This window comes from Melospiza georgiana, chromosome 10, assembly GCF_028018845.1.
Source record: "Melospiza georgiana isolate bMelGeo1 chromosome 10, bMelGeo1.pri, whole genome shotgun sequence".
Classification (NCBI taxonomy): domain Eukaryota; kingdom Metazoa; phylum Chordata; class Aves; order Passeriformes; family Passerellidae; genus Melospiza; species Melospiza georgiana.
In genome coordinates this window covers 24,719,782-24,746,479 of record NC_080439.1, presented here as the reverse complement: position 1 = coordinate 24,746,479, position 26,698 = coordinate 24,719,782, and the positions used below count along the sequence as shown (strand labels likewise).

Genomic DNA, 26,698 nt, shown 5'->3' with positions numbered 1-26,698 from the left:
TGGTGTGTAGGAGGCTAAGTGCACTCCAGGATTTTATTTTAGTATCCATCAGGCTATTAGCTATCCTGTCTTTATCATCCAGAATAGAATGGAGGCCATGTGATGACTTCTGGTTTGTAATGTTTATTTTAAACAGCAGCCAGAAGCCTGTGGCAGCTGTGGGAAGCTGGGTTGTGTCCCAGGGAGAATTGCAGATGCAGAGGGGAGATGTTGGTACAGGAACCCCAGTTGTAGTCCTTGGTGGGCTAAGAGATCCTTCCAATCCAAATGTGACAGAAGGAACTTGACAATGAGCAGCTCAGCTGGCAGCTTAAATTACCACAGCTGGGCCTTCATTTTTGGGCTATAGTAATCTACTTTGTAGTGTTTCACAATAGCTTTTTCTTTTCTGGGCAAGAGAGGTAAAATATGTGGGCAAATTGATGCTTCAGACAGGGGAAGGGGAGCACACCTTCCCCAAGTTTTGCTTTGCCAGCCTTGTAGGAATTGTAATCATGTGAAGTGCCCAGCTGAGCTCAAATGCAGCTCCCTCAGCTTCAGTGAACCCGTGGCTGTATTTGGGGATAACATTTTTCTTGATGGTGTGATACAGATAGCAAGTATATTATTTCAGGTTACTGGAGGTTAAAGAAAAAAGCCATAAATTATTATCCAGCCTGGGTAATGGGTGGGTGCTGCTTAGGAGAAAAGAGAAAGAAGTAGGTGTGGAAGGATGGAAGGAGCTTGTAAGCAGAATGCTGTTCCATAACTGCTCTATAATCAGTAGTTAATGCTTTTTGGGAGGATTACAGAATAATGCAAGACTTCAAGTTGATAGCTTGTTTATTTCCCATCTCACAAGTGTAAATGTAGGCAGTCACACACAAAGGTACACAGCTCTGGGGTCAGTAGCACAGGTATTTCATTTGCACAGGCTGTGAACAGGGAGCTGCTTTGGTAGCAAACTTGTGCAAAGAGAAGCTCAGGACGTGGGGAGAGGAGGGGTGTAGTTGCAGGGGGGAAGATGCCAGGAGTGTTGAGCAAAAAGAACAAGCAGCCTGCATTTTTCCTAGAAGTGCCAGCACTGCCAAAGCCATGGGATTTGAGTCATGGAGCTTGCTAAGGACATGTGTGAGACACATGGGAGAAATAAGGTGTGAGGTGTTCATGGCAAGGCAGGGCAGGTGGATTGCTGTGAGGCTGGGAAGGAGCACCTTGGCTTCTGCAGAGTCTGCAGCCTGGCACTGGAAAGGAGAAGACTCCACGCTGCTGCCCTGAGCTGTGGTCCCTGGAGGCATTTCTGGATTCTGCCAGCTCACACTGCTGGCTGCACCTTGCACTGCCTCACTGACAGGAGCTGCACTGGTGGGGCACTGCAGCCTGAAGATTGATTCCTCCCCACACTGTCCAGCTGAAAGAGCACCACTGTGTCTTCAGGGGCTTTAAATCAGCTGAAAACACTTGTGCTTGTTTCAGTTCATTTTTATCCACTATCAAAGTTCTTATTCTTTAACCCATTACTTACCTGAAGACCTGAGCCCCAGCTTTGCTTGGGCTGGGAGCTCTGGGACAGGAGTTCCTGCTGGTGGCTGGTACAGGACACTGTGGTTGCTATTTTGTGTTGTACCAGTGTGGTGCTGCTGCTGTCAGTAGCAGTGGTGAGTCCTCCCCCTGTGGTAGAGAACGTGAGCAGCACAGCAGGCACAGGCTGAGGCTCCAGCATTTAATGAGGTGGGAGCAGTTCCCTCCTTAAAGCTTGAGCAGTTCTGTTGTGCCATACTCACTGTCAGATGGGCTTTGCAATGCCCATACCCCTCATGAGCAGGTACATGGTGGAACTTGACAGGAGAATGAAGACAACTGAAATAGTAACAATGAAGAAGGAATCAGCACTTGCTGGATGCTGCCCCACCTGCCAGGTGCTGCCAGCTCAGAGTCTGGGGGGAGAGTGGTGCAAACTTGTTCAAAACACTGATGGCTGCATGCCAGTCTTGCCACAGACTTCTTCAATGATGCTGTTACATGAAGGTGTGCTTCACTGCAGTAAATCTGGAGGAGCACAGCCTGATATTTTGACACATCAGGTGAAGGGGCTTTCCATTTAAAAAAGTTAATTTCTGTCATTGTGGCATCCCAAGAAATGAAGTGTTCTCGATGTGAAGCTGAGATTCTTTTGTTACTGGCAGGTGCCTGGATTCTGAGTTACACCTGTTGGTGACCTGGTTTTCAGGAGGTTTTGGGAAGCTCTGGGGACACCCAGGTGCAGATGGTTGGCACATGGTTGGCTCCTGGATGGCAGAGCAGTGTCCTGCACAGAGGGAATCTCCTGCAGTGCACGTGTGAGCCAAGGACTCTGCTGGACACAGAGGGGGCTCCTCTGAGCTGACACCCCCCTGTCCTTCAGGGAATGGGCAAAACTGGAGAGACAGTAAAGGCTGCCTTGGGGGAACTCTTCTCTCCATGGGAACTGACCTAGTTCTCACTTTGAGTTAGCACAAAGACAGTTTGTGCTGGTTCTGATGCTATTAGAAGTTGAAGTGTATACACCCACAGTGTCTGAATCAGATATTCTAAACTAATAGTTTAAAATAGATTTTTTTCCTTTTTTTTTTTTTTTTTGATCAGAACACAGACTGTTATTTAGTAGCCACTGGTTCACTGAACTGGTAGCTTCAGGAAATCATCTTTCATTTGATTGACATCCTTTACATAATTCTGTGTTTTATTTGACCAAATGAAATCTGGGCAGATTTAGATAATTAAGAATCTTGGCTGTTTTCACAAGAAGGTTCCTAAATGGATATCTGCAGAAGGAGAGGAACAGCTAGAACCAACACCCTTAAAAAAAACCCCAAACCACCCCTGACTCAATCTCTTTGTACTTTTTATGTACCTCTGTGCAGAACTGTTTTTCTGTGGAGTTTAGCTGGTTCTAACCTAAAATCCAGAAGGGTTGGTGTTGTTCATACTCACATCAGGAGCTTCAGTTTGTTTTGTACACAAGTCTGCATTTCTGGCCCCTGTTGAAGGTTCACCTCCAGAGAAAAGTTCCTGATATCTCACAGCTCTGATTCTTCATGGTTCAAATGGACACTTCTTGTGGAACTGGCACTTCTTGTCCATTTAGCCCAGAGATCTTGTCAGAGCTGTCCTTGGCCAGCCAGAACCCCATTCTCCCAGGTTGAGCTGATGCCTTTGGGATCTGCTCTCTGTGCACAGCCCAGCCCAGCTGAACTGAGGGTTCACCCCAGTGCTGCCCATTGCCTGAGCTGTGGGAGCCCCTCCAGCCCAAATGCAGGTGCAGCAGGGAAATGTGGGCTGGGTTAATCTGTTACCATCTCACACACAGCTAACTTTGCCATTTAATGAGTAACTTGGGGGATGAGATGACTCTGAGTGTCTGATCACTTAAACCTGAGGAGGTTACACCTGATCTGTGACAGTTTGTTCAGGGAACACCCAGGGTTATGGTGAGAGTTGGGAGGTGGTGCTGCTGTTGAAGTGAGGATGGTATTTTGTGATGAATCCTCTTCAGAGCAGTCTGTGGGGTGGGCATGTTGAGCACAATGGGTTTGTGGGTTTGAGCCTTACCTGTTTCTGTGCTGCTGCTGCTGTAACTCCAGCACTTTGTGTGAGCAGCTTTTTTACCTGATCTCAGTCTTGCATAGGGAATTGGATCCTAGCTCCAAATGTGGTGTGCAAGACTAGAATCCAAACTGAGGACACTTCTTAGAAAGAGTACTGATGGTCCAGTGGAGAGTACAATTCTTCCAGAAGTAATTAACTGCCCAGTGACTGGGATGCTGTCTGGCCAGAGAAGTCTGGTTTGGCACTTGAGAAATGTCTGTAAAAAAAGTGTCTCTGTAAATCCTTTGTGTGCACTGGTCAGAGGCGCAGCCAGTTCTGGAAGAGCTGATAAATGGTGTGATTGTTTTAACCACTGGATGCATATTGACTGTTCAGAGTATTGCTACACAGGCAAGCAGTAACAGCCAATTCCTGTGTGTTTCAGGGGGCAGGAAGGGCAGGGTTGTTGCACTTCACAGCTGCTGCACTCCAGGTCCTGTGCCACTGTCACCCCATTTCCCTTGGGAGAAGAGGTGAGGATTTCTACCAGAGTGACTTCACTGTAGATGTAATGCTGAGTGTACTGAGCAACATTCTGCCTAAGACCAGATCAGACATTGCAGCCAGGGGAGCTCTGAACAGATGTCAGCACTTCCTTCACACTGGGGACAGAGTGGCTTTGGGAGGGATACAAAGAGCTTTGGGGAGAATCTCCATCCTTGAGTGAACCCAGATAGCAACTGGACAGGACTATGAGCAACCTGTCACAGCTGGCCATGCTCAGTGTGGGTGTGATCCTGGATCTGTGCTGGGGAGAGGATTGCCCTCTGCCCCTCTACCCCCCTCCACTTACTACAAAGCTGATGATAAGCTCAGAAAATTGATAACATCAGTGCCAACAGCTTTTCTTCCTGGCCAATCAAAACAGACATGCCATGGATAAGGAAAGGAGGGTGCAGACACTTAGGGTAAACACAGAAATGACAATTGCCTTCTGGTGCTGGGTGGTGCTGGCTGCAGCTGGCTGACATAGCTCTGTGTGTGTCTGTGTGTGTGTCTGTGTGACAGGGTCACCATCTCCCCCCGTGGGTGTGTGTGCACACCTGGCAGTGCCTCAGTGTGTCTCTGGGTGTCCTTCAGTGTCCTCATGTCTGTGTCTCTTGGTGTCTGTGTGTCTAAGTTGGGCTAATACTGCTGTAACTGCCTCATCTCAGTAACTTCTTAGAGAATATTTTAATTTTTCCTCCTTTTGCCCCCCTCTCCCCCCAGCATTGACCCAGTGTCCCCCCCAGAGCAGAGAGTGACCCCTCTGCTCGGTGCCTGTGTCCCCACAGCTGGGATGGCTGCTCTGAGGTCACCTCCTGGCAGGGCCCCTGTGGCTGAGCAGCCCCTGGTGGAGCTGCAGGAGAACAATCCCCACAGGCTTTGGAAAGAAACAGCTTCACACAGATAGACGGGCTGGAGACAAACACAGGCTGAGAGTCACTTTTACAAGTTTCTTTATGAAATTAAATGTTGCCCCTGCTCTGGGGGGAAGATATAGTGCAAGAAGGACTTTGTACATGCTACTGAATTCAGATATCCCTGGATGACCAGACTTTGGTCAGCTACAGCATCAACAAACACTGGATTTCTGAGCTCTGCAGACAGTGCTCACTCACACTTGAGCTGGAATGAGCCAGTGTCTTCCTTCCACTGTCACAGGATGTCTCCTAATCTAGGGAATTCAGTCAGTATGGCTTCTAACTCTCACTATGGTAAGGCAAATCTTTCTTTTTGCTAACCAAGGTTTAAATTCATTCTTTTTGGCCACCATTTGAAACTTGGGTACTTTAAGTGAGGCTCTTTATGCCAAATTTAGGCCTTTATCAAGTGGTTTTCCATTTTTAAAAGTGTCAGTAACACTCCTTGAATTTGAGGGTCTGTGGGAGTTTGCATAACAATGACGTTGCAGAGTTGAACAGCAGACTCTGACTTCTGGGAGCTAGGTTTGCAAATATTGACCTTTCTTTAAAAAAAAAAAAGGAAAAGAAAAATTAAACAGACAAAACAGGCATCAAGTTAACAACATCTGACAAGAACAATTACAGACTTACAAAATACACAGTTCTGATTTTTACCATAAATAAACACATTACAAACAATGAGCATTTTCATTGGCCAGGAAATATGGCAGAATGATGGAGAGACAAGAATCTAAAGAATTGAGTATGGTATTAATTAGGCACATTTTTCTCTAACTTATGTAACTCAAACCCACTAGAGAGATTCTTCGACTTGACTCATGCTGCAGGTTGGCACAGTTTAATGTGGGGCACCGCTCACCGGTGCTGCTGGACTAAAGGAGGGAGGGAGGAGGTCACAGTGCAGTGCTCACTGTGCTCTGAGGGCCTGCAGAGGCTGCTGAGTTAGCTGGACACGTGGAGGAGGATCACAGCTCTGAGAAAGGCAGGGCATGGGGTGGGCACAGCAGAAGGTTCATCCCTCCTCACCACGGACTCTGAGCTGTTGTTGTGAGCGCGGCAGCGGCCTTGGGGCCGGCGGGTCCGTGGGCTGCCCTGGCCTGTGGCAGCTGCCAGCCAGCAGTGTGGGCACAGCGGGAAGGAGTGAGTCCAGTACAGCTGACAAGGTAAATCTCTCGGGCTGCAGCCGTCCAGCTCCCTGCTGTGTGCTCCTGGAGCTTTGCCTGCTGGGCAGGGCAGGGCAGGGCTGGCACCGCTGCACGCAGCCTCACCTGGGAGCCAGCGGGTCAGCCGGGCTGCACAATAAATAGGGAAGGCAGGAGCGCCTGTGCCATCCTCTGTGGGCACAGGGCTGGCTGAACCTGGGCTCCACCTGCCAGCAGGGAGGGATAAAGTGCTTTCTCAGAAGGGCTTCAGGCACAAACAGGGGCTGCCCTATTTCCGGAAGGGCGTCAGCCTGCTGATGTTCTGCCAGAAGTTCGAGGGCTTGCGCTTGGGCTCGGCCAGCATGAAGACCTGCTGCTGGGGGAGCGTGCTGGGCAGCGTGGGGTGCTTCTGCCGCAGCAGGAACTCATAGTAGGGCCTGGTGACAGCTGCCAGGAGGAGGAGGAGAGGGGAAGATGTTAGTGTTTTGTGGAGACAAACAAAACTCCACAGCTTTGTGGAAGCTGTGAAGCCGGGATGTTTATTACAGCGCTGGACACGTGGAGATTCCTCTCTAAAAGACATGCACACCTCTGGGAACTCTAGGGTTTTTTATCTCTCTCTCACATGCAGATATATGCAATTTCACAATAGGTTCATACATTTTCATTTTTACAAATTTTGTGTGCCGCTAGTTCTTCTTTCTCAGGAAGAATTCCTAGGTCAGGCTGACCTGCTCTCACAGCAGTCTCTGTCTCTCTGTCTCTCCCCTTAGCTCTGTCCTTGGGCTGAAGCACAGCCTTTCTCTGAGCTTAGGCTTTCTACAAGAACAGGTAGTCAGGCTAAGTAGCAATGTTTTCAAGCTAGAGACTTAACTCAAAGATGTACATTTCACCTAAATCAGAATGGATTTCTACTCTGGAAAATTTCTACTCTGTCTCATTAGTCAAACACAACTCCTTTTCCCCACTCTACTGCCTCCCCCAGTCACCATTAAAGCTGCAGGGCTGTGATTGGGTTTGTCTTAGCATACCCTTTCCTTCAAGTTGTCCTTACTTTCAGCAGTGCCTTTCGGGATTAGAGTGCATGTGGAAGGCCCAGAAATGTGCTGCACAACTGTCAGGTGTCCTGCCAGCACGACAGCAGGGCTGGAGAGCTGCAGCTCATGACTGGTGACAAACTGAGCAGGTGCTTTTGGCTGTGCTGGGAGAAGCAGCTGCTGTGCAAGGGCTGCTGGTGCCTGTTACTGCCTCCTGGGCTGGATCTCTGGCTAGGAATGGTCAGTGCCTGCATGGAGGACAAGGCTGGTCTGTGCTGTCTCCCGAGGGCTCTGCTCTGTTAGCATGGTCTGGCTTCCTTCCAAACTTCCCCCTGTTTGCAGCCAAATCTTATTTCTGGCCCTTTCTGACATGTAGCCAAGCTTGCTTTCAGGAGATGTGGCTGGGCTTTGAGTGCGGGCTGTACCACCAAGAGGAAGTGGTTTTCTCTGTGGGTTCAGAGGAACCAAGTGCCACCTCTTCCTCTGAGCAGAGGGAAGGGGAAGGTGCCAGCAGCAGGGCTGTCTTCAGCGACAGTGCTGTGGGCACAGGAACCTTTATTTTGCTTGACTTCACTCTCCCCTGGCTGCTGCTGAGTGTCCTTGTCTGTGCAGGTTGAACCCAGAGCCCTGCCCAAGCATGGTCCCTGCCCTGGCACCCTGCCCTAGGTGCAGGTTTGAGAGCATCTGCCACAGGCAGGAACAGCCCCTGCTGCAGAGACCTCTGTGCCCCATGGGGACACTCCAAACTTTGCCTTTTGCCAAAGGGAATGCCCCACTGCTGGGGAAGCCTGGCTCCTAGGGAGAGGCTGTGCACTGGCCTAGGTTTGGCAGAGTGCTGATTATGTGCAAAGTGGCTCTCCTGGAGTTAGGAATGATCTCCTGACTCCAGCCTTCTGAATCTACCAGGAACTGCAGTGCAAATTGTCACCATCTGGCCTTCTCAAGAGTTTGTTAATGTCACTTCAGTGAAGCCTTTCCCATGGAGTAAATACAGAGCCACCCCCCATTCCCACAGTGCTCCTGTGCTCAGGTGTGACTCACCCTTGGGCTTCCCAGCATGGTGCTGCTTGCTGGCATTCAGCATTGCCTGCTTTTTCTGCACCTCCGTGATGGAAAACCCTGGAAGATGAAGCAGATTCGTGTCAGCAGCAGGTCATCATTTGGGACCTCAGGAGAAGACAAGGGTGGGCAGATGCCTGAGGTGCAAGGCCACAATTGCTGCCAAGGCTGGGGGACACAGCCTGCTCCCCCAGCCTGTGCTGGGCTGCACAGACTCCCCTGCAGGGTTTGCTGCCTGCCCTCAGCCCAGGCTGCACTGGGGGGAGAAGCCACTGCAGGCCACTGGTGGCTGAAATCTTTCAGATCACACCAGGCTGAATTGAGAGGGATTTGGACAAAACAACACAAACCCTCTTGGACAGGGAGAACCCTTGACTGAAGCTGTTCTATACTGCTCTGGACCCTGTATGTAATGTATTGGCTACTTTGTCAGCCCTGCTTGAACTCCTTAGGACACACCAGCCTCCCTGAGGACAAACTGCAGTGATGGCTTATGGTGGTTTGCAATTTTTTAATTGCACAGATTCATTCACAATGTGTCATTCAGCAGCCCAGAGCTGCCCTGGAGCATGGGCTGGCTTCCCCACCCTTTCACTCCTCAGGCATTAGCCAATGAGTAAAAAAAGATGAAAACCCAAAAATAATAATAATTATTAAAAAACAAAACAGTCTCCCAGCCTTGCTCTTTCCGTACCTGTCTCCTGGTCGAGCTGCACCTGCCTCCTTTCATTCTCAAACGCCTTCAGCCAGCGCTGCTTCTGCTCAGGCTTTTTTGCACAGAACAAATGGACTTCCTCAGTGTCTCTGCAGTGCAGCTTGAATGCATTTTTCACACTGATATTGAAGTCCTTGTCTTTGCCATCTTCCACATCCAGGATTTCCATGTCATCCATGCTGATGCGACTCTTGTAGTACAGGATGTCCCTGCGCAGGAGGTCCTGCAAGAGAGATCACAGCACATGGAGCTGTCCTTGATGTGATGGCAACTTACCCTTCCTGCATCATCAGAGTCCTGGGTGTGAGTCTGTGCAGCTGCAGAGTGCTGGGCTGCTGGGGGCATGCAGGGAGCCACAGTGCTTGTTCTGCCTGGTGGCTGTGCTGGGGCCTCTCTGCTGCCTGAAGCTTGGGTGTTACACATGATCCCAAATCCTCATCAAGCCTCTGACAGAAGACACTGTTTGAATCTTTCAGTTCCACTTAAAAGCAAAAGTAATACTGATTACCTCTGGGGTTTTTGTTGACAATGAAAAGTAACTTTGAGGACAGTGATTTTCATACCTAAGTTACCTGGAGCTACCTGCATGCTGTGGAATATGCAAAAAATAATTGGCACATTCAGTTCTGAAATTCCAGTGGAAGATACTGTTCATTGGCTCCAAGAGGGAAGATTTCTGTTACTACTCAGCTTATGAAAAAAGCTGTACTTACAGACATAATGTGCTGTTAGCATGGCCTTACTGACTGCCAAGGCCACAGCTGTTCATCAAACCTGCAGCTTTTTCTGAATACAACACTAAGGTGGAAGTTCAGATGAAGAACAAGGTATTTAAAAGAACTTGTGTGACAATACTCATCACTGAGTTGTACAGAATAACCCCTCACTAACCCCAGAAGCTGTGCAGTGCTTTCCTCTTGTGCTGTGAGGATTAGAGCAGTAGCTGATGGCTGTGCTCAGATGCACAGAACACCCCAGGAGCTCAGAGGAAAGAATGCACAGAGTGCCAGGAGCCCATGAGGCCAGCAGGAATTAAGGAAACAAAGGGGTGGAGAGGGAGCTCACTTAAATCCACCAGCACAGCAGCAGCCAGAATTCATGGTTACCTTCTTGCAGCAGACAAGCTGGTGATCGAAGAGGAAGAACATCCTCTGTTGGCTCTTGGCTTGAGGGTGGGAGATTTTGGCTAATTCCCCAGAATAGATGAGTTCTGAGCTTCTGACTAGGACATCTTCTCCCTGGGAACAGCACAAAGCACAGGTTGGCCTCAGCCTCATCTGAAAGTGGGAGCCTGAATTCCTGCAGACAGAACTTGTGTGGGAATGAGAGAAGCCTCTGTGCTGGAGGACAGTCCTTGGCACATCAGGGAGACGCTGTTCCCTGGCACCCAGGGGGGAACTGAATTTGATTAGAACAATAGTGTGTTACATTTTTAAAAAGCTCCTGTTCCATGGAGTCTGCTCAGGAAAGCTGCTCCATCCCAGACATAAAGGAGGCACATAAGCAGGGAGCTAAGAATTTAGCCTGACATCCTTGGGCAGAGAGACAGTGTGGGTTTATTGAGTCTAGGATTTAGAAAATCAGTATTTTGTTTCTTTTATTTAGCAATTTTTTTAATGAGTCCACAGGGAACCTTGGTTTCCTCTATGACTATGCCAGAAGTTGCCTTTCTGCAACAATAATCTGGCTTGTTAAGAATTAAGGAGCAATTCTGCTCATCCTGAAAGTTTGAAGTCACTCAAGATAAAATGGAGGGGCAAGAGAAAAATAATAAAATTCCACTAACCTACATGCTGATTTCATTCTGCAAGGAAAAACAGGAAAGCAAGAATCCCAGGGCACATGCAAAGGCAGCTGGTCTAGCTGGTTATATGCCAGACCTGCTCAGCTGTACTAAAAGACTAAAATCAGAGAGCTGAGGTGGGGCTAGACAGTGAGATATCACTGTGGAGAGAAGCTGCTGGAAGGGCAGAAGGGGAACAAGGTGGAATTGCTTGGGCAGGGCGTCCCCACCTCCCAGTCCTCGATGGAGCTCTGCCACTGGGCGATCTTGTCGATGTTCTCCAGGCGCCGCTTGCGCTCGTTGATGAGCCGAGCCACGTTCTTCATGGCGTTCAGGGCAGCCTCCACGTCCTTGAAATCCCTGGGGACACACACAGGCTTCAGGGTACTAGGAGAGTGTTTGAAAAATCCCTTCTCCAGGATTTTTTCTCCTGGGAAGCTTCAGCTTCTCCTTGTTTTGCTGTTTTAGAATGTGATTTGAAGAATTAATGACCAATCACAGCCAGCTGTGTTGGACTCTGAGGAGTCAGTCATGAACTTTCATGATCACTTTTTTGCTAGCCTTCTGTCTGTATCCTTTCACTTTCTTTAGTATAGTTTTAGATAATATAATAGAATATAATATAATATAATCACAGAATCACAGAAGTTCAAGACTGGAAGAGACCTATAAGATCATCGAGTCCAGCCGATGTTCTAACTGTTCAACTAGATCATGGCAGCAAGTGCCACATCCAGTCTTTTTTTGAACTCTTCAAGGGATGATGACTCCACCACCTCACTGGATAAATGATTCCAGTATCTGACCACTCTTTCTGTGAAATATAATATAATATAATATAATATAATATAATATAATATAATATAATATAATATAATATAATATAATATAATATAATATAATATAATATAATATAATATAATATAATATAATATAATATAATATAATATAATATAATATATAATAATCAGCCTTCTGAGAACTTACTTGGAGTCAATTTCTCATCTCTCACCTCGCCCTAAAGCCCTCACAACACCCCAGCTTTATGCTTGGCAGAATGGCACAGGGGTGCTGTAGCTGCACTCCAGAGGGGAGCAGCTGGCACAGAGCTGGGATGGAAGCAGGATTCCACCTGCAGTGTGTCCCAGCTGTTCTGTCCCTGCTCCTCTGGCAGCTTCTCAGACACTCCTTGGTTTTCAGGCACAGATTTGATGTTGATTAGAACAATAGCATGTTATATTTTTAAAAATCTCATTTTCCAGGGAGGCTGCTCAGGAAAGCTGCTCCATCCCAGACATCCTACCCCTCTATGTGTAAAGGAGGCACATAAGCAGGGAGCTAAGAATTTAGCCTGACATCCTTGGGCAGGGAGACAGTGTGGGTTTACTGAGTCTGGTAACAAATCTAGGCCACCTCTGGGGAAGGGAAGGGCTGAGTAATCCCATGTAGCTACAGAGGTGCAAATAGGAATTGCTGGAAGAACCTGCAGGTTCTCCTTTCCTTTCTGCAACATAACACAACTCATTCACCATGCTGCTGTGCCATGCAGGGGCTGGTGTGTGGTACAGAGGTGAAGCAGTCCCACAGTGACTGGCTGGTCTCAAACATGGGCTGATGGTTTATCTGGCAGGGTGGGACAGAGGCTGAGCTGTCCTCCCCCACACTCCATCTGTGGCCACCAGCGACCTCTGCTGAGTTCAGAGCTGCTGGGAAGGGGCTGAGCTGCACAACTTGGCTCTAAGGCAGCTCTCAAACATCTCTGCACTTCCTTAGGCAACAAGATGTGCTTAAAACCATTCTGGGAAGCACCAGGGCTGCAATTACGAAAGTGAAATTGAGTCAAACCACAATGGACCAATATCAACACTTTCATAGAGATATTTCATGTTTTCAGGTACTTAATTATGTGACATTTATTTGATCCAAAGGCAGTGCCCTCACCATGAATGTGAGTGATGGATTTGGAGGCTATGGAGCTGGCACTGGATGGGCACCAAGTGTGCATGGCCTGGCTGCTGCAGGGCACAACTTCCCACTGGGGAACTGCAGCTGTATGGGCATCTTGGCATGTATTCAACCAATGCTTTTGGAGGCACAGTTCTCAACACCACCACCAGAAACATGGACAGAAACCAGGACAAATCCAAGCTCCAAAGTACGTATGTGCTGGTATCACAGATACACAAGCCAAATAAAATAGAAAAAGGCCGTTATAAAGTGGACCTTGTAGCTCTCGATCTGTGACAGGAAAGCTGAGTGCTGCTGTAGTGGAAAATTATGTAAATATACTTTTATAATATACTGATAATAAGTTATAAGTTTTATTATATTGTATTGTATTATATTATATTAGTATATTATATTAATAGAACATAAGTATAATATTATTGTAATATTGTGTTATATAAGTTCATAAGTATATTATAAGTTATATAATATATTATGTAAATATACTTTATAAAAATATATAAATATAATTTTTTTCCTGGTTTCTCCAAGGTAACCTGTAAGAATTGTGCTGGCTGCAGTTAGCCACTGCTCTCCATGCACAAAGTTATAGTTTAAGTTAATATTATTATAATATTATATAGGTTATATTATTATATATTATTATATTATATTACATAAAACTTGTAATATACCTATACTATGTAAATATATTTTATAAAACTATATAAATATACTTTTTTCCAGGTTTCTCCAAGGTAACCTGTAAGAATTGAGCTGGCTGCAGTTAGCCACTGCTCTCCATGCACAAAGTTTTAAGTTAATATTAATATTATATAAGTTATATTCTTATATAATATTATAAGTTATATTATATGTAACTTATAATATACTTATACTATGTAAATATACTTAATTAAATTACATTAATAAACTTTTTTTCCAGGTTTCTATGAGGTAACCTGTAAGAACTGAGCTGGCTGCAGTCAGCCACTGCTCTCCATGCCCGAGCCCATTTCCATGGGAGCATCCCGGCTCCGTCCCCGCCCTCACCTGTGCTGGGGGTTGGTGTACTTGAGCAGCTCGGCCAGCTGCAGGGGGTATTTGCAGATTTTCTGCACGGGGGTGAGCAGGAAGCCGTCCAGGGAGATGTCGATCATCTTCTGCAGCAGGCGGCACGCCTCGAAGAAGTAAACGTACTTGTTGACCTTGGCCAGGCGCGACAGCTCCAGGCACGCGTTGGGGTGGTTGTTGCAGTACTCGGAGTAGATCTGAAACTCTGTTTGCTGCAGGGCACAGGGAGGGGGTTACTGCCTTGTCCCTCAGGCCATGGCCTGTCACAGACTCTAACCGGAGGTGTTTGGTCATTGGTGCCCTCCCCAGGCTCTCAAACCCAGAGATTCAAAGCTGGGTGCTGGCAAAGGGTGTCACAGCTTCATCTGAGAGACCCAGACATTCCCACAGACCCTGCTCGGGGCTCAGCTGAATGCTCTTAGTGCCCACACCAGCCACAGCTGATCCTTCACTGACCTCAAAATACCATTACTGTAAACTCAGTCCTGCTCGAGATTTTGGAGTCTTCCTGCATTTTCCCTGAGGTACCAAGAGCTGGCAGGGATTTCATTGTTCAGAGGATAAGGTGCTTTGAAAATGCTCTTTCCACAGGCACAAGAGCTAAAGGATATTTCTTTAGGAAGTGGTTGAGCAGGGTTGGGATAGAGGGTGGTGGTGTTTAGTGGATCTTTTTAAAGAAAGCTTCAGTTCTGTCTGAAAAATTCCTAAATCCTCTGCCTCAATCCATCCTCAGCTACCCCTTTCCCATGAAGTCAAATTTACTTACATATTCCAAGAAGCATGAGCCAACCTCACTCAAATGTGGGTGGTCTTTGTTAAATTTCTTCTCTAGTGCTTTAACAAATTTCTTCTGGCACCTGTAGATGTCCTCAATATTCCCAAAGATTGTCTTCAGCTGTTCCTCTGTAAACATGTCGGCTCTCTTGCGGCACTGCTTAATGTAACCCTGGAGAAAACCAGATTGGAAACCTCCTGGGCATCTGCTCTGCGGCACAGAAAGCCTCAAGGACTGCACACCAGGTTCCTGCACTCCCTTCCTGCATATCTGGACCCATCTGTAACCATTATTTCCTCTCCTTTACCCTAAACATGGTACAAATAGAAGCTGCCAGAGACTCATGGCAGCCCTGGGTGATGCTGCTGAAGGAGTCACAGAGCTGCTTTATCCCTTGCTGAAACAGCCTCTGCAGTGTGGTCTGCAGTGGGGTGCTCTGACCCCAGCACTGGTGGATTCAGACCAGTTAAGTCCAGGTGTGGACCTGGTTTGGTGTCTGTGTGAGGAGCTGCCCAAATGACTGCAGCAGAGGAGAGCTCTGAGGGGCAGGGGGACACTGCAGCAGGAGAGGCTTGTGTGTAAATGTGTGCTCTTTGCCCCAGCTGCCTCTGCTGGGAGCCACTTTTGTGCCATTGCAGTGGAGAATTCTGTTCCTGCAAAAATTGCAACTGCCTTCACTCCCCCAGTGTGCAGGATAGATCTCTTTTAGAAGAGGTGTCACAATGTTCAGCATATTTGACAGTAAAGGATCCAATTGGCTGAGCATCCCCAGTTGTTTTGGTCTGAGCATGGCTTGTCTGAAGGCTGGAGTTGCTGATTATATTACTCCAGAACATATATTAGAGAGGACAGCAGTGCTAGACATTTACTTTTCTATGGCTTGGGAAATTCAATTAATTCCATTTAATCAGAGCACAAGTGAGTGCTCCAAATGCAGAGGCATTTGGGATTTTACTGTAATGAATTGTCTTCTGTTTCTGACCATATACTGGCATTCAGCAGAACTGATGAAAATCCAGTCTCATTTTCAGAAAAGTTTCCTGCTCAGGGTCCCTTTCTGGGCAAGCATGGGACACAGTCCATTATCCTTACAGAAATCCTTACAGTCCCTTCCCCCTTTATTCCTTACCTCACAAATGTCCTTCAGGTGCTTGATGTAGTCTCTCTCTGTGCTTATGATCTCATTGATGACGTTGGTCCTCATCTGGTCTTTGGTGGTCTGGCCCATCCCGAAGCGCCGGGAATCCTCCTCTCTGCCGCCCTCCACCTTCAGGGGATAATCCTCCATGGGCTCATCCTGGTTCACCCGCAGCTGCAGCACAAGAGGGTCACTGCTCCACTGCCCAGCACCCCTGCAGGGCGGGCACACACTGGGCAGGGTGGCAGCAGGGGTGTGGATTGCCTGCAAACATTTCCCCTGGGAGCCTGAGGCCGGACAGGCGCTGTGGGGAGGGGACAGGGCTGCTGCTCCCACCTGGCACGGCTGGCTTTGGGCAGGCATTCCTAGTGCACAGAAACTACAGGAATGATATGGAGTCCTTCAGGAATAACGCATATAAAATCAGGAGAGAAATGGTTTATCAGTTGAAATTTTCTTAAATATTTGAAGGAACACTTTGGGAGGGAGGGGAGAATCAGTAAATGGTTGGTTTTTTATCTACTTTGTTGTTCTCATACTGTCAGTAACAGATGGCCCCTCGGTGTCTGCTTCCCGGGATTCTTTAAAGAGAGTTCATTGCTAAAGCAGCAGCAGATCAGCTGCCCGTGGGCACCGAGGCAGGGAAGAAGGGCCGAGCCCGCCAGGGCAGTGCGGGACTCCCGGTGCCCCATCAGAGGGCAGCACAGCCCGGGAGAGGGACACGGCGGCTGAGGGCAGCGCTCTCTGCTCCGCGCAGCGCCGGGCTGAGGGACACCGCCACAGCGCCGGGCTGAGGGACACTGCCACAGCCCCGGGGGACACCGCCACAGCGCCGGGCTAAGGGACAGCCCGGGCTAAGGGACACTGTCACACAGGCCTGAGCTAGGGAACACCGCCACAGCGCCGGGGGACACCGCCACAGCGCCGAGCTAGGGGACACTGCCACAGCCCTGAGCTAAGGGACACTGCCACACAGGCCTGAGCTAGGGGACACTGTCACAGCCCCGGGGGACACTGCCACAGCCCTGAGCTAGGGAACACCGCCACAGCGCCGGGCTAAGGGACACCGCCACACAGCCCTGAGCTAAGGGACACCGCCACATAGCCTCGGGGGACACTGCCACAGCCCTGAGCTACAGGGACACTGCCACAGCCCCCGGCTAAGGGACACCGCCACAGCCCCGGGGGACACTGCCACAGCCCTGAGCTACAGGGACACTGCCACAGCCCCCGGCTAAGGGACACAGACTGCAGCATTCCACTCTGGGCTTCCCTTTCTGGCACTGCTGAGTGCCCTGGGAATACTCTGCTCGTGACCCAAAGGATCCATCCCAGCACAGAGAAGGAGTTAAAGTTAGGAAGGTAAACCACACATAATTACAGGAATTTTTAGTACAGTGACACAGAACTGCTTTAAACTTTTAATGTCGTTTCTTCTAGGCTCTATGACTTACCACTTGATACAAATACACCTACATATAAAACACAGTGCATACCCTCCCTTGCCAGCACAGGCACAGAGTACATTTACTCACTGCTGAAGTTAATTCACTCACAGCTGAAGTTAATTCACTCACTGCTGAAGCCCTCAAGATGTGCAACCCTGGTTCTCCTTCACTGTGAGCAGGACATCGGCAGCTCTTAAACTCAGAGCTCGGCCTGAAACTCAGATGTGGAGTGACAGAGCCCTGCAGTCTGAGCCGAGCCTCCAGACACACCAGCCCTCCCTGCAGTGAGCTTGAGCCAGGGGTAATTAGCAGGAAATCTTCAGCTGGATGCTTGAATAAGTGTTGTGATTCCTCTGTTAAAAGAATTTCTGACTGCATCCCTAATGCCTAGTGCTAGTCTGCTTTACTCTAAGATGACAAGATTTTGTCAGCCAGGACAATTAAATTTAGCAGTAAACATGAAAGAAAAAAATTCTGTGTTTTCATTGCAAGAAAAAGCGGTGCTGAGGTCTTGGTAATCTTATTTGCAAAACATTCCACTGTTTGTATTAATTATGCAGCCGAGACTATCCCCTGCAACCTGGAACAAAGCATTTCAAAACCGCCCCCCTTCTGCAAGGACTTTTGCTACAGACACCGGATGACCTCGTGTCACCTCCTTTCATGCTCCACCTGGTGTTGGGTCACTTGTGATCTGAAGTGACCTGGATAAAGAGCTAAAGGGCTGACAATCTCTGCCCTTGGGCACCTCAGTGCCTTTGCAGGCTGAGGAGCCTGCCCCGAGCTGGGCAAGGCTGTCAGGCACCCACAGCGACAGGAGAAAGGAAAAAAGCCTTTCCCCTCCCAGCGGGACAGGAGCACAGCAGTTACCCCCTCCCACACTCCTGCTTGCCCTGCTTGCCCTGATGTGCTTCAGAAAGCTCTGCTGGAGATGCAGCTCTGCAGGGCGCTGGCTGCTCTGCTCAGCTCCTCTGTGTGGGCTTTGAAGCTGGCACCAGGGGACAGCCTTGGCCCACGAGCACTGAGTGTCTCACATCGCCCCGTATCACTGCCCAGACATCTCTGGGGTTTTTCTCCTCCATTTTTTACAGCCTGGCTGGCACTAAGAACAGCCCAGCAGCCTGAGGAGGTGCATGTGAGTCAGGTGGGTGCATCCTTTGGCCGTGGCACTGCACTGGCCCCAGCAGCAGCTGCAGAGAGGTGCCTTTGGTGCCACGCTCATCTCCATTGTCTAAGTGGGCACTGGAGTGAAGAATCCAGGGATTTGCATCAGGATTCCTCCAGGAGAGCTCTACTTGCTCCTGGAAGTGCTTGGGCACAGATCAGCCAGGGTACAGACGGGTAAGCAGGGGCCAGGCTGCAAACCAGCAAACAGGGCAGCTGCCCAGCTGGCACAGCTCAGCTCAGCTCCAGTCTGGAGCTGAACCTTTTGCCCTGATTTACTCATGTACAGGGACTTCTCCACACTGGTGGGATGCAGTGCAGTGAAGCTGTGTGTATCTCTGTGAAAGTAAGGGATGGATCCATGTGGCAGCAAAACCAAAAGGGTTATAGATGGATTAAAAACAACAGAAGTGCCTCAGAATGGTCATGTAGAAATTAGAGCCTCTCCTCCCCAAAAAGGTGGTGGGATCAGCCCAGGAGGGCACTCTGCACTGTAGAAGAATACAAACAAGACATGCTGAACCATCCCTAGCAGTGAAAGTCCTCTGGAGTCACCACAGGACATTAAACCTGGAGAAGGACAAACACCTGCTGCTCATGGAGAGGGCACAGAGAAAGATGAAGGTCTTACCCGAACAAAGCTGGCTGGGAACCAGCCTTCACTGTCCAGAATCCTGCCCCACCACCACTCCTTGTTGGTGGCATCCATCACTTCGATGACATCTCCAGCCTTGAATCCCAGCTCCTGGTCATCCATGGTGACGTGGTCCCAGAGCGCCTCGGCGTACACCACGCTGCCATCACTGATCAGCTGCGGGCACAGAGGCACAGGTCAGTCCCTCAGGGCAGCAGCACCCCATGCCAGCCTGGCTGCAGCCCTGGCACAGCCCTGGCACAGCCCTGGCACAGCCCTGGCACAGCCCTGCTGCCTCTGTGCCCCATGAGCAATGAGGAGTGGCTGCAAGGCTTTGCCCTCACTTGCATTTTTATTCCTTTCAGAATTATTGGCTGGAGCTTTGTGCCAGAGTATGAACCTGCATACACAGAAGTTTCATTTCCTTTTAAAAATAAAGAAAAATCAGTTCTTTATATAGAACTGATAATGGTCCATTGCATCTTGTGCCCCAAAGTCTGCTACTGATCCTTACAGTAACAGAGAATCAAGATGATCTACTTACCAATCACCTAAGTACAGATGAATTATTAAAAAAAATTAAGTCTCAAGGAAATTTTATAAGATGCTTAAATAATTAGAAGGTGTGGCAGGAAAAAAATCCCTAGTCCTAGCCCAAACTCTGTATCAAATTTATGTATTTTCTGTATCAAATCAATACTATTCTTAAGCACTGAACCGATATTTATTCAGAATCACTGGCACACACTATGTTTACCACCATAAAAACATAAATTCTGGTATTCCATCCTGCTGGCTTTTCCTCAGCCAGCAAACAAGGCTGTTTCCCATCAGTGAAAGAGGTTTTCAACTGTGTTTCCTGGTGAAGCCTATGGTGCAAGAGGGACTCCTCTCTCCTTGATGAACTGAGAGCTGATTGTCTGAAGGGTGGTGATGAATGAGAGTTGATTATCTGAGGGGGGGGGTAACTGGATTGAGAATCTAAGGTTCTATTTCGTGTGGTGGTGGAAACTGGGGGGGGAGGAGGAGGAATGTTTATGGAAGGCTTTCATTCTGAGTTCTGTGTGTTCCTTTATTTCATAATGTAAGTTAATTAAGTTCTTTCCTTTATTCCTAAGTTGGAGCCTTGCTCTATTTCTGGTCACATCTCACAGCAGACACTGGGGAGAATGTATTTTATGCATGGGGGCACTGGCATTGCACCAGCATCAAACCATGACAAAGCCTCAGTGGTACCTTGTTTGTGGAGGATGCTCTGGTGCTGCCAGGGCAGCTCTGCTTTGGAAAGCCTTCAAATAAAACCTTGAGCATCAATATTTAGAGACAGCAAAAAGCTCTGGAATGTTCTGCCCGGGGAGGTGGTGCAGTCCCCATCCCTGGGTGTGTTTAACACAGCCTGGATGTGGCACTGGGTGCCAGGGCTGAGTTGAGCTGTTGGGGCTGGGTTGGACTCAATGATCTTGAAGGTCTCTCCCAGCCTGGTCATTCTGTGATTCTGTGAAAAAGCATTCAGAGGCCTCAGAGCTACTCTGGAATGGGGAGAGGCTGAAGCCTGTAAGGTGGTTAAAGGTTGCACTTAAGATGCTTAAAATAAGACTCCTGGAGAGTTTGAAGCAATTACACTGAGGAACAACAGTTATTTACTGCATGCCCCATAGAGGCCCCACTGTAGGAAAAACAGGACCCCCAACAATCAAAAAACCAAAACCAAAGCCATGTGTCTGGAAGCTGCAAGGGGGCTCTGAGCTCAGTGATGCCTGGAGCCACTGCTGACCATCCCCACCCCAGCTGTGGCCAGGAAACACCTGGGGGGGCTGCAGAGGTGTCTCTGTGTCTCTGTCCCCTGCTGGCCACCACGGCAGCACTGCCTGATGCCACTGGTTTATCAGGACAGTGTCCCTTGGATTTCCACAACTCCAGGGCACACTCACAGAGTTCCCAGGGCCTGAGTGTGCCTGGGACTGTCTGAACACCAAGGATTTTCCCAAGAGGATGGAGTGCATACTGGAGTTCTGCCAAAAAGCACTTGGCCATTGTGGAGAGGCAGTGAAGGCCTGTTTTTCTCCAGGAAAATGATGAATTATGGGAAGACAACAGGAGGACAGTATGGGAGGCACAGAGGAGAAAGAAAGAAAGAAGCTGTAGGAAAGCCAGTGTCCCTGGTAGGTGTGACAGTGACACCACAGCACACAGGGCATGGCCACCCTTGGCTGCTCAGTCACCCAGAGCTCTCCCCTGCTCTGGGTCACTGCTGCTGCCTCTCACAAAGGGGACATGCACGTTGGGAAAGAACTCAGCACAATCATCAGCTGAGTAAATCAGAAGAGGGTTAACGAGGCATTTGAAAGCAAATTGAAATGCAGTCTGCCTTTGGATAGCTAATGGTCCCTCACTGAACCAGAAAGAGCTTAATGCAGTGTTTCCATTCTGACAGAGATAACAGCATGATGGGGAAGGAGAGGGTGAGAGCTCCCACTTATCTACACAGCCAGTGTGGCCAGAGCTAGGTGGGATGCAGTGCACTGATGCTGTATTTGTGAAAATAGGGGATGGATCCATGTGGCAGCAAAATCAAAAGGGTTATTGATGGATTAAAAACAGCAGAAGTGCCTCAGAATGGTCATGTAGAAATTAGAGCCTCTCCTCCCCCAAAAGGTGATGGGATCAGCCCAAGTGAGTGCATCCACTAATGCACACAGGATGGGAAACAAACAGGAGGAGCCCAGGGCTATGGTGAGGAAGGAAAGCTGGGATACAGCTGCCCCCACAGTGGGATGATTCTCACAACTGGAGCGCTGCAGGGGTGGCCATAAATCCTCCAGAAGGAGCAGCCATGGAAGGAGAGGCAGCGGGGGAGCCCTGGATGTGAGGGAGTGGTTTGGTGATGGTGGTGGCAGGGCTGTGTCCCCCTCTCTGCTCTCTGGTGCCAGTGACAGGACCCAGAGGAACAGCCTGGGCTGTGGCAGGGCAGGTTTGGGCTGGGTATCAGGAAAGGTTCTTTCCCCAGAGCCTGTGGGGCACTGAGCAGCATCCCCAGGGTCACTGCCCAGGGCTGCCAGAGCTCCAGGAACGTTTGGACAACACTGTCAGACACAGGGGAGAATTCCTGGGGTGTCTGTGCAGGGCCAGGAGTTGGACTCCGATGATCCTTGTGTGTCCCTTCCAACTCAGGATATTCTGTGGTTCTCTAAATATATTTATTCGTGAGCTGGATGAGGGGATTGAGTGCACCCTCAGTAATTTAGAGGTCTTAGCTTTGTAACATAAAGCAGTGACAGCTATAGTAGGGAGGAGAGTGGATGTAAAAGTGTTTTTCCAGACTTGGCTCTCAGATTTCAGCCCCAGAAGAGCAGCTGGGCCCTGGGTGAGGGCAGTGTGGCCACTCTCACAAAGGGCTCTGCTGCTGCTTTGGGCAATCCATTTGCTCTGGGACTGCAGGGAGTGACTGGTGCCTGTGCACAGCACAAGCTGGGCCCAGCTCCTCCTGCTGCAGGGAGCTGTCACAGACACATTTTATGAAAAATCCTTTCCTTAGGATCTTAGGAACAGTGGTTATCTGCTGCTGTGGAATGCAACAGGTGCATCTGGGATTGGTCTCATGTGCTTGTTTCTAATTAATGGCCAATCACAGTCAGCTGGCTTGGACTCTCTGGTCAGTGACAAGATTTTATTATCATTCCATTCCTTTCTATTCCTTGCTAGCCTTCTAATTAAATCCTTTCTTCTATTCTTTTAGTAGAGTTTTAGTATATCAATTTCTTTTGATATAATATATATAATAAAATGATAAATCAGCCTTCTGAAATATGGAGTCAAGATTCTCATCTCTTCCCTGGTCCTGGGACTGTCACACCTTGGTAATGTGATGAGAAGAAAAGAGGCCAAGGCTGAGCCAGCACTCACAGCACAGAGGGCTGACACACCCAGCTCACAGAGTGGTTCTGCTCAGCCACTGAAATCCACAGGGCTGGAATAGCAGGGAATCCTCAGCTGCTATTTTAATCCATCCATTAATATCAATACCTTGCATTTTCTCTATTCAACAACAGCCATACTGTGGATATGATTTAGAAAATACAGGAAGTCACAGCTGTGGGATCACCAGCCTGGCACTGCCAGTTCTCAGGCAAAAGTATAAATAAAATACACCTGAACAACAGGCCAGGATTTGTTTAACTGACAGCAAACATCATGTTTCTGGGGAGGAATCATCTATAAAGCATGAAATAAAGAGAAAAAAACATAACAACCTATTCCTGGGTAAAAAAAAACCCAAAAAAAAAAAAAAACCCCAAAAAAAAAAAAACAAACAAACCAACAAAAAACCAAAAAACTTGTACCTGTATAAACTGTTTCTGCACCATCAGATAGAAAAATGAAAGCTATCTTTTACAAACAACTTCCCTGCATGTATACAGACTCTGAGTGACCAATCAATACAGAATAACAACTTGTTACTGACCAAAAAAGTAATTGGCAAGAAATCTCCTGACCAACTGAGCCCCACATGAGGTCTGTAACACTGTATAAAAGGAGTTATGTGAATAAAGAATGGCTTTTCCCACCATGAAGAAACTGGAGCCTGTGTGGTTTATTTCCTTAGGAAGGATAAAACACACCAGCAGCTAAAAGGGTTTTGGCACAATGTGTTTGAGGTGGCACCACCTCAGCTCTGCAGAGGGAGGGGCGGGAGGGAAGGGGATGCTCGCCCTGCCAGGCACCTCCTCAGCTCACAGGGCTCAGCTCACCCACCTCTGATCTTTGCAATTAAAGCAAGGTTTGGAAAACAACTAATAATTTCCATGTGAAACAGCATTTATGTACTGGCTTTGTAATGTCAAGGACAACTCAGTACATGCTCCTGAAGAGGCCCAAACAAGTGCAGAGCAGGGAAAAGTGAGAGAATGCAAACCAGCCACCCCACAGCTGCTCCTGCAGCTGGCATGGGGAAAACAATCAGAAATCAACTTTTTGCTTTGTTTATAGAAACATCTAACTTTGTAGACAGCAGCATTTGCAACCCAGAGGCAGCACGTGCCCAGATGTTTGAATCTGAAAGCTGAGGGCAGCTCTGTCCCTGCCCTGGCCTTGGTGTGTCCCAGCCCTGCTCCAGCCCTGCCTGCTGCAAGGGGCAGGCTCTGGGACAGGCACTGGAGCTGAGGCATTGCAGGGGCTCCCGAGAGCAGAGGCCAGACAAGATGCAGAGAATAAAGTGGGGATTTATTGAAGGCCTCAGACAGGTTCACCTTGGGCAGTCACAGCCTCCAGAGGCTACACCCAAGCTGGACAATGGGCACCAGTTTTTCAGACAATTGAAAGTTTGGTCCATTCACATATCAGGGGTTAATCATCCAATTACAGCCTCAGCTAATGAAGTCATTTACCCCCAGTTTGCTCCCCACAATTAACTTTTTTGTACTTTCTGGGTCCTGAGGCTGTGGGCTGCCCTTGGTTCCCAGGCCCAGAGGGATTGTTTTGTCTGATAAAATGTGAGGACAGTAACTCACACCCTGTGTGGTGGAGTTTGCAGTGATGCAGTGATGCAGCACAGGATCTGAAAACACAAAAGCTGAAATCCTGAGGCACCAGGGCAGCTCCTCCTGGGGCACAGATGGAGGGGAGGGTTGATGGATGGCTCCTCCAGGCAGTGTCTGTGCAGAGGCTGCCAAGGAGAAGACACAGCCAGGGCTGGTGCACAGAGCTGCCCCAGATTAAGCCCATTCTGTGTGGGCACACAGAGCTGGCATGCCAAGGCCCGTGCCAGGGGCTGTTGGCATTGCAGCCCCTTGTCCCTGTCTGTCTCGGGCTGGACACCTTGACATAATTACCTTGTATGTCCTGGTCTTGTTTGGACAGGACCTCCAGGCAGAGCTAGCAGAGATAAAAGATCTCAGCAATTTACAGAAGGAAGGATGAAGATGCCTTCAGGAAATATTTATCTTTGAGCTACTTGTTTCTATTTGAATAAAATTTGAATAGATTTCTCTTGGCAATGCCAAATACACTGGATCATGCAGAGCCAAAAAATAAACCCAGGAGCATCAAAAGAACTGGGAAAAGGGAAGATCAGGAAGAAGGTACCAACAGAATGGAATTTATTTTTCAGCTCTGTGACCCTAAAACAGACATGTTCCACAGAGAGCACCTAAACCCTTCCTGGTGAGCCAGAATGGTTGCCATGAAGCCTGTGCTCATTGCCTGACCCCCTGAACCTGTGTGGAACAGATTGAAGCTGAACTGCTCCAGCACACCCAACACCTCAGCCCTGCAGCAGGCCTGAGCCCAGAGGCAAAGCCCTCCCACAGCTCCAGTTCCTGCAGCAGCCACTTTGCTTCCAGAGCTTCTCCCCTGCCTCTCTCGTGCAAGGTGCAGCAGAGGAGTGAAAAAAAAAATTACTTACACAAATGCCCCACATTGTGCTACATTCACACAAATACTTATTTTCTCTGAATATGAGCAGAAGCCAAAGCTGGCCTCTGCCTTGAACCGAACCCATGGGATAGTTTTGAAATTGCCACAGAATTCACAGAATCACTGGGTTGGAAGAGACCTTCAAGATCATCGAGTCCAACCCAGCCCCAACAGCTCAACTGAACCCTGGCCCCCAGTGCCACATCCAGGCTGTGTTAAACACACCCAGGGGTGGGGACTGCACCACCTCCCTGGGCAGCCATTCCAGAACTTCATCACTCTTTCTGTGAAAAGCTTTTCTCCAATATCCAACCTGTATTTCCCTTGGCACAGCCTGAGGCTGTGTGCTCTGGGTGTGTCAGTGCTGCTGCAGACAGAGCCCAGCCCCAGCTGAGCACAGGCACCTTTCAGGAGCTGTGCAGAGTGATGGGGGCAGCCCTGAGTCTCCTTTTCTGCAGGCTGAGCACCCCCAGCTCCCTCAGGGGCTCCTCTCAGGGTTTGTGTTCCCAGCCCCTCTGGATGTGCTCAGTGTCCCAAGGTCCTTCCCAAGCTGAGGGCCCAGAGCTGGGCACAGCTCTCAGGGTGTGCCCTCACCGTGCCCAGTGCAGGCACAATGCCCTCCCTGCTCCCGCTGCCCACACCATTCCTGACCCGGGCCAGGTTGCCATTGGCCTTCTTGGCCACCAGGGCACACTGCTGTCCTGACAGCTTGCTCTGGCCTCCTCTCAAAACTCAGCTTCACTGTCCAATGATGAGCAACAGAGATGAAATTTATCTCACAGTGCTCCTGTCATCTGAGCAGCAGGCACTGAGTCTGTGTGAGTTATGTGGATCGGCTCCCAGAGCATCCCCTGGTGGGGAGACCGGCACCCCAGGGCAGGGCTCACCCCTCTGGGCACGGCGAGCTAACCCAGCCCCGGGGCTCCGGGCAGGAATTGGGGCTGTCCCGGCTCGGCTGCACTTGCTGCTGCTGCCTGCAGGGTGCAGAACCACCAACCCAGCCGTGCAAACACTCCAGTGCTGCCTGCTGCTCCCTGCCCGTGTGCCAGGGCACCCCGAGCCCTCTGTGCCCGTGTCCCTGAGGGCAGGGCTGTCCATGGGCAGTGACACAGGGCACCAGGAGCCCTCTGTGCCCGTGTCCCCTCATGGCAGGGCTCGTGTCACTGCTCCATTCACAGCCCACACACTGGGCTGTGCCCCTGCCAAGCCATGCCCTTGGCATTTGCTGCCCTTTGCCTGCACTGGAAGCTGCATATTTTTCAGCAGAGATTTTAGAGACTGATTAAGGGTAGTGGAGGACTCTCAGGCATTTACCAAGCACTGCAGATCTCCATTCAAAATATTTTAATTTGACAGTGA

At 49.1% G+C, this 26,698-nt stretch overlaps 1 protein-coding gene across 1 annotated transcript in view; it reads right to left on the bottom strand.

Annotated features, from left to right (window-relative positions):
* Positions 1–804: 804 nt before the first annotated feature.
* The window catches only part of ARHGEF4 (Rho guanine nucleotide exchange factor 4), a 115,472-nt gene continuing 89,578 nt past the window's right edge, over positions 805–26,698 (bottom strand). Inside the window, 10 exon segments of the mRNA XM_058031175.1 lie at positions 805–6,501; positions 6,504–6,601; positions 8,233–8,310; positions 8,945–9,188; positions 10,072–10,203; positions 10,979–11,108; positions 13,749–13,981; positions 14,536–14,715; positions 15,674–15,856; positions 18,926–19,105. Of these exon segments, the coding sequence (XP_057887158.1) occupies positions 6,277–6,501; positions 6,504–6,601; positions 8,233–8,310; positions 8,945–9,188; positions 10,072–10,203; positions 10,979–11,108; positions 13,749–13,981; positions 14,536–14,715; positions 15,674–15,856; positions 18,926–19,105 (1,683 nt within the window). The 3' untranslated portion in view covers positions 805–6,276.